Here is an 8145-nt window from a genome sequence, read left to right as displayed (position 1 = left end):
TGTTTTACTTCCTGATCGTAAGAGAAATCTTCATTTGCTACTAGTGTATGTGTGCAGGTATCTAAATACAGACAGGACATTGCTAGTATAAAATATTTTTTTCAAATGCCACTGCCAAGGATTTGTTTTAATTCACCTAAAAACAACGCAGTCCTGGGCTTTTTGGTTTTTTTCCTGACTCCGTTTCTTATGCATTAAAGCATCTCTGATCAAGAACAAATTAGCAACAGAAAGCAAGCCCTATGTGCTCAATTTTCACCTTCTTTCTCATTCTATTACCTTGTTTTTCCAGACCAATTTAATCAGAAGAGTTGTATCTCTTACAACTTTCAGTATCTGCGAGGCGGATCCGGCAGTCCAACGCTGCATTACTTAAGCAGCCAAATCTCTCACTCGGATCAGTGGAAATTTGGGATACACAAAAATGCTGAGTCTGCTCTTGGTAGGGATGCGTCCTGCTAACCATAACCGAGCAGTACGCTGGTGAGGCGAGGGACCTCACCTCCCTAATTGGACCTGAAGAGCGATCAGACCAGAGCCTGCAAAGCAGAGCTCAAACCACCAAGAGCCAACCCATCGATGCGTATTTTCAAAAGGTGCTGCAAATAAATGTTGCTGGAAGTGCATGGGTATAACTGATGGATGATCTACTTTACTGTACCCAGAACACTATCACTTCTAAAATCAGGCATTTCTACTGAGAGGTATTTTATTGGCTTAATTTTTCATTTACACTATTTAAATTTTGCTTAAGAATTTTTTAGAACCCAGAACTTAGTGCATTTCATTTTATAAAATTAGAATAATTTCTATCCTTCTCTTTTCATTGGAAAAAAAAAAAAAAAGTATAGCCCAAACACTCACAGGGGTATAAATACCTCATGAATGACAGCCGTTTCACTTATTTTACGATCTGCTTAACGGTGATTTAAACATTGCTCAACCAAATAACTTTGGCAACTTGCACAAAAATATGTCCTTAAATCAAAAGTGATGATAAAACTTGCTTTAATGAGGCCTTTATTACGGAGAGAACTGGAAAGAGAGAGGAGTGTGAGTGCTGAGGAGGTTATCGTGTTCCTAAACCATGCCGCTTTGCATTTGTATGTGAAATGGGTATGGCTGGTAGATGATAGGTGCTTGTCCGTGAGCAATGTAGTAATTGCTGAAGTTTCTGTCACTGATATATGGAGCAGGCTGATAATAGCATGTTACATTGGCTGCATTTGGGATGATATTTTGTTCTCCGAGCACTTTTAAAGCCAGAATTGTGATCATATTCAGAGTTTGTCTTCGTTCGTGTCCCATGAGACAGACCGTGCTCTCGTTTACGACTCCACGCAGAGTCATCAAGTAGTCATACTTGCTTTTCTCTTCCCCAATGAAGTGGTTGCGCAGATATGACTCAATTTTCCTTTGCTGCTCAGCAACATCTGGAAAATCAATGAAGAACCTGGAGCACATGTAGCGTTCCAGAGATTTAATTTCAGCCTCATCTGCTGGCTTAAAGTCACGAACCAGGAGATTGCTGTACTTCAGGAGGCCACCTCCTCTGATCTCCTCCGGGTTCCTTGTGGAAATCAGTTTGTATTTTAAGTGGTCCATTGCTTCGTTGAAGTCTCCATACATGCTCTCGGCGATGACAGTGGGGTGGGAGTCTTCTGCCAGTTTGCAGTCTGTTGCTCTGTAAACATTTAGTATGGAGTCCAGTATGATTTGGAAGGAGTCCACGCTAAACTCAAACTGCCGTCTGAGCGAGTTGACGAACTTTAATTCTACGTTCTTACCGCTGTTGTTTGACAGCGAGATGAGACTCCAGCGATCGTGGTCGGTGGAGACTTTGACCATCTTCTGCACATAGGCATCTTTCATGGTCTGAGCAGTGATTTTTTCCTTATTAACACATTTTGGCAAGAAGTCCAAGAGGCAGTTAAGAACTGCTTCCTTAACAACCTGGAACTCGAGCTCACTTGGAAGTTCCACCCCAAAAATGATGTCTAGGTCCTTGTAACTGGTTCCGTTCTGCTTTACGAGGATGTGACTGGCTGTCGAACCGTTCAGGCGGATATCTCTAACGTTGATTTGCTTTTCAATGAGCTGTTCCTTTACCACGTGAATGATATCCTTCGGCTTTACATCCAGTGTTGGAAAATTTCCTCTCCCGTGAATAGGTATCACCTCAGCTAAAACTTGATCCAGGATTTTAATCTGATCCCAGGTGAGACTACTGAATCTGTGGTCTAAATCCTCAGTCATTGTGATGTCGGTTGGCTAACTAGGGAGAAAGAGAAATTAAGAGAAAAACGTTAGAACTTGCTCAAATACAAGAGAGCCTGACATTTCCCTACGCCAGAACAAACATACATCTTCCTTCCTCGGTGCAGTGACAATACAGTTCATTTTAGAGAGACACAGTCCCAGTTAACGGTCTGAGTCAACCACTGCACTTGTCACAGGCTTTTAATTGAATTTTAATGTACTCGGGTTTTAATCCTGCTGAGAAACCATTGTGTTATTGTATAATCCATGACTCAAAGCAAACGCAGTAAACCATACAGACTTCATTTAAAACTACTCAAAGGTTAATAACATGAAATATTTGGTGGTTATACTGAAACTCCAAATAAATTTCACTGTGAAGAGATAAAAGGAGCAAAATGAGCAAATTTGTTCTTTTTGTCCTGCCTAGAAATCTCCCTCTATCTTCAGTGATTTGCACACTTGAAAATACTGAAAGACCAGGAAGTTTTTTTAAAAAGCAGGAATGATGCAAGGCGCTCGTTGTTTAGCCAGCCATATGCCTTGGATGTACTTTAGTCTCTAGGGATCATCTATATGCATGCATCCTTTAATACCACTTGTTACGGTTTAAGATCTGAACATCCGATAATTGTTAAGCCATTTCCACTATGTTTCTGAGGCAAAATCTTTTCCTTCTAAGCCATTAACCGTGTTCCTACACTAATGTACCAATGCTGCAAGTTACGGTTTGCAGAACCGATAAGAAAACCCCTTCCAGTCTGCACTGATACTCTAAAACTTCTCAAGAAAGCCTGTAAAGAAGCACCTATAGAATATGTGGGATAAAGCTCAGGCTCAGGAATTCCTCAGTTTAAAATTAGATCTTGTCTTCATATCATCATATTTAGCAATCAGATAGACCTTAGCATGGATAATTTATTTACATTTTACAGTGAGGGAAAAAAAAGGTGCAAACCCCACAATATTGGTTTTTAAATGTTCCTAATTGATCATATGCAAACTTTATTTTAATAAAATTTGTGTTATGGGAATCTGAATGCTCTATTTTTAAAATTTTAATTAGGTATATTGTGAATATAATCAAACACAATCATACCATTATATAATTAGGTGTGATTACAGTAAGGAAATAAGAAGTGCATTTAAGGAACTACGAAAAAGAAAAACATTGTTGGGCATTAGGTGTCCGAGGTGTAATGAAAGATTCAGATCTTCATCCCGCTGTCTCCTGACATTAACGTCAGTGTTACAGACCAGAAACAGTTCAGAGGGCTCAAGAACTCCCAGGATCCATGGGCACCGTTTCATGCCGTGTCCCCTCTTGCCTGCTTACGTTTCCTCGGCTCTTTTGGGGCAGTTAATGCTCAGACGGTTCAGCAGAAAGGTTTATTGCGGAATCCTATCATACCGTTTCTCAATACGCTTTCACAAATCGCATGATAACTCGCAGGCAGATATTGTGCCTGCTGCTGTGCCTCAGTGCGTTGGGTTTGAAGCTGTGTTTGCTGCCCTGAGCTCCAGGCAAAGGAAGGGAGCATTTAGGGACAGAGCAGGACCTTTCTTCATCGCTCAAGAGAGCAAAAATTCTTTAGTCAATACAGTTATTCTGGGCGTTTCTTTACTGTCCTGAGTCAGACATGGACATCCTCAACCCGTGGGAAGCTGCTGTTTAGATATCTCATAGATGGAGGTACAGATACCAAAGACAACTTTGATTACTGAAGAGTTTCTTTTTTTCGGCATAAACATTATCATTTTGCTTTCTCCTTTCATGTTACATGTCTCCATCCCTGGAGGTATTTAAAAGACGGGTAGACGTGATGCTTGAGGACGTGGTCTCGTGGTGGCCTTGGCAGTGCTGGATTAACGGTTGGACTCGATGATCTTAAGGGTCTTTTCCAACCTTAACGATTCTGTGATTCTATGTCTTAGTTAAGGCTTCCTTTAAGAATATATCTGTTGGGTTCGTGCAAGCTTAGTTCAGAGAGAATTCAGGTAAACTGAAAATAATTTAAAAATAATTGCAATAAAGTATTTGTTACACAGCAAGGGGATTTAGATCATTGCTGTTGAAACGCTACCTGAGCACCTAAAGAAAAATAAAACTAAACATCACTATATTCCTTAATACTGCATACAAGCAGGGTAGGAATTATACCACGACACCGAACTTTATAACCTGTTTTCCACAGAAAAACTATGAACTCCTTTGTAGGTAGGCGGCCGTTTCTCAGAAGGCAGTGATGGGGACGGCCGCCCAGACAAAGCGGGGTCTCCCAGCCCGGCTGATGCAAAGCTGGGGTTTGGAGGGACCGAAGAAACGTAACTGGAGATGTGAAACTCAGGTGGTCTTCAGGTGTGATCTGCACCGGCTCGGCGAGGCACCCGCCGTGGGAAAGAAGTGACTTTTGGGTATCTGCCAACACTGCCAACGTGCTGCTGCAGCACTGAGAAACGCTGCTGCAGACAGATGGCGAAAACATATTTTTTTTAGCTAAAGCTCCAAAATAAAAAAAAAAAATCATACTGAGCAATAACACTACCAAAAAGTCTACACTGTTGTTTCTTAATCAGTAGTGACTACATATGTATGTTGTCATATATTTTCTTTCCCTCGCCTTCAGATTCCACATTCTGGAATATTTTAGTAATTTCAAGTAACTTGTGAACCGACAAATGGCTTGGGAATATTACAGAGCTATTTTTCACATACTTCTACTATAGTTTCAGCTCCCAAGTAAGCTAATCAAGCGCATTTGTAATTTGAAGCACCTTTCTGGCCTCGTTACAAAGAATGGCACTAGCCACATGTTTGAAGTTAAACGCGTGCTTTATAAGTTGGCTAAATCAGGACCAAAGTTGGGAGTTTAATTGCCACTGAATTGACGGTGTGAAGGTCTTGGATTCCGTCCTGTGGTTCTGGCACAACCATGTCGTTCCTGGCATTGTTTATGTCGTATATAACTCCATATACACAACGTAAATAGATATATACATTTGTAGACACACGTTCCTGCAGGCATTTAGAAGCTAGGGCATTCGAACTGAAAAGGAGAGAAATTGCCATCCATAGCACTGCCCGCTTTACAAGCCTATGACTTTATCACTAGCTATTTATTATTATGATTCCATGCTTATTCCTTTATTCCCACAAACTATTATGAAAAACTTCTATCCATCCTTCATAGCCCTTATGACATCCCAGCACATTTTTATCATCACAAATAGCTGTTACAGAAAGCCACTGTGAATTTGGGAAGTAGCACGAGGCTGGGTGGAGTGAGCAGGCTGGGAGGAGAGGGTTTTGTGTAAACATTTTTGCTGCCATGTTTGTCATCTGTGTTATTGAGACGTCAGATTATGGGAGATCAGCTCTAACGATCTGCCAGCAAACTTACCGTTGTCAGAATTGTCGTACAAGCGGTATTTGTTATGTGATTTGTCTGATATTGCAAAACTTTGAGAGAGATTTTCGAGGTTAATGCTGTGAGGGAAAAGAAAGGGCTTAGAGAAGGGAATGCTGAAATTCATTCCTCTTTTTTAGGAGAGGGACCCCCTTCAACCACTTTTTGAAAGTCAGAAGATGGAAGTATCCCTAAATCAGCTCAGAAATCCTTCCTTTATTGATACATGTTTTTAGTTATTTTAGATTTTATTGCAATATACTAAGATTTAAAAATGACAGGAAAAGGTAATGGCAGTAAATCTCTCTTTTGTGTTGCAGAGTCGCACCTCAAAAAGCCATTTCTCTAAAGTGACTCCTGGAGAATCCAGTGATGCTTTGGGAGTTCAGAGCCTCAACATTAAATGTCTGAGAAATGTCTTAGGACAGACGCTAAGAATTCTGTGCTGAAGTAATGCCTTCAACTTTGACAAGTAAGGAAAATGTCCTAAGAAAAACAGGAATTAAGCTGTCAAGAATGTACTTAATTTACAGATAGACCTAAATAATTTTTTTGGTAATTATTATTTACTAATTTGCTTCCAGTTTGCAACCCAGTAGATAACCCCGCACTTTCCTAGAAGCACTTTCTCTTGTTCTTTTCCTTAATCTTGTCTGGCAACAAGAACAATTTCTAGGCAATTTTATAGTCATTAGGAACCTTATTTCTTAAAGCGGTGGCAAATTTATTTACCAAAGTGCTCAGGCTAACGTCAGGAGTTATTATTAATACAAGTAAGCCTCAGTTACAATAAATCAGCTGCAGGATTGAGGCTATAATTAGCCAAAGCACTGTGTAAAACGAGAGAGATGAAGGGACGAAGGGAAGGCAGCTCGCTGCACGTGACCGCAGCAGCCAGACGAAGCCCAACGCAAGCGAGCGCTGGGGCTGGGTCGGTTAATGGGAAAAGAGGCTGGAAAATCACTTCATTCCTTGGAAACTGGTGATGTTCGCAACGGAGGATGATCCCTGGAGGCAGCTATATCTCACTGTGCCAGCAGCAGCACTACGCCATTTAGGGTAACCATTTACATCACTTGGAGAGCTCTTACTCGCCGGCACCCACCGTCCCGGCTTTCCCTAGGTCTGCCCTGCCGCACCCCGTCAAAGAATTCAGTTTCTGCAACTTCTTCCACATGAATACCTACAGGCATTTCATGTGTTTGACATTCAGTGTTTTCCCATCTTAAAGTCCGTACGTGGGCCAATGGAAGGCTGCACAAACGCTAGCACCGTGGCAGTGACAGGAACAAAATGCCTTTAAAATTGTCTATCGAAAGAGGGGGTTTTTTCCTCACTTCATCAGTATTGGTAACTTACTGAGACTCTCTCCTAGTGATTTTTCTTAGTTTCTTGTTTATGAGACTTAAAATGTTACTATAAACTGCAACAGACCCTGAATCCTGCCTGACTTAAGATCTCTGCCAGATAAAGCGGTGAGGAAAAGTAGTTTTCAGGGTGTTTTCTGTTACATACACGGGCTGGAAAAGCACAGAAGAAGATGGATCAGACCTAGTCAAGTTTTGTGATATATTATCCTTACTATAAGGTTAGAAAAATATTTCCCTGATTTGATTTCCAACTTGTCCTTGAGTGGTCACCTTCAGCTGATGAAGTGGTTGCAATGTGGAAAAATGTTTAGTTACTGTGGAATCGTTAAACATAGTTTTGCTAACTTTTATTATTTATTTTTACATTGAAATTAAAGGCGCTAATTTTCTTCAGCAGGGTTTGGACCAAACAACTATGAGTTTGGTTTTACAGTGATGCTAAAAGATTTAGTTAACCACCTCTTAGCACTCTGCCGCACACCGGCTTCATCAAAAAAATAAAAGCAGATCTGGCTTTACATCTGAATGAAGAAAATCTGCCACGCTAACGATAGCTTTCATGTTCCGTACAACTTTCATAGAAACAGATACTCACAGTCTAGAGGACAGTCTCATCAAATTTTGCTCATATTTCACCAATAAACTGTTGAAGATTCTCTTTTTATATACTCTATAATAATGTTGCTTCAAGGGTTGGCAGTGTGCTGGCATTCCCAAGCAGAACACACCTGACCCGGTTTTTGGGCAGCTGGGTGAGCTCTAGTCTCTTCCCTTTGCTTTCATCTCCTCCCGTTTGTCTGTTTTACAACAATTGCATGGAATACTTTAATGCTCCAATCGTCTTTACTTTGTTTGCACTTGAAATCGGTTGCGAAGGGACCTTTTACAGGTGAAGCAGAATGGCACGTCAGCTGCCACGGCAGCCGCCTTTTGGGGGCTACCCCAGAGATGCTCACAGTAACTACTGCGATCTCCCCTTGGATCTCTGTATTGGGCTTGCTGCATACACATTATATGCATCACTAATCATTTCCATGACGTCATGCTAAAGCTTGAATTCAAAGATACATTTCTCTACTAAGGTGGACATTTTAAAGTCTTTTGTGTGC

The 8145-nt window shown here is 40.9% G+C and overlaps 1 protein-coding gene across 1 annotated transcript; it reads right to left on the bottom strand.

Annotated features, from left to right (window-relative positions):
* Nucleotides 1-1080: 1080 nt before the first annotated feature.
* TENT5D (terminal nucleotidyltransferase 5D) lies at nt 1081-2265 on the bottom strand (the record flags this gene model as incomplete). Its single annotated transcript, XM_082323608.1, has 1 exon — nt 1081-2265. Exon 1 carries the CDS (start codon nt 2254-2256, stop codon nt 1081-1083), a length of 1176 nt encoding a protein of 391 aa, XP_082179734.1. The 5' UTR covers nt 2257-2265.
* Nucleotides 2266-8145: the final 5880 nt, after the last annotated feature.

Source organism: Platalea leucorodia (genome assembly GCF_965183815.1).
Source record: "Platalea leucorodia genome assembly, chromosome: 10".
In the NCBI taxonomy this organism is placed as follows: Eukaryota; Metazoa; Chordata; class Aves; order Pelecaniformes; family Threskiornithidae; genus Platalea; species Platalea leucorodia.
Note: the sequence above shows the minus strand (reverse complement) of the source record. Positions and strands in the feature narration are given on the sequence as shown.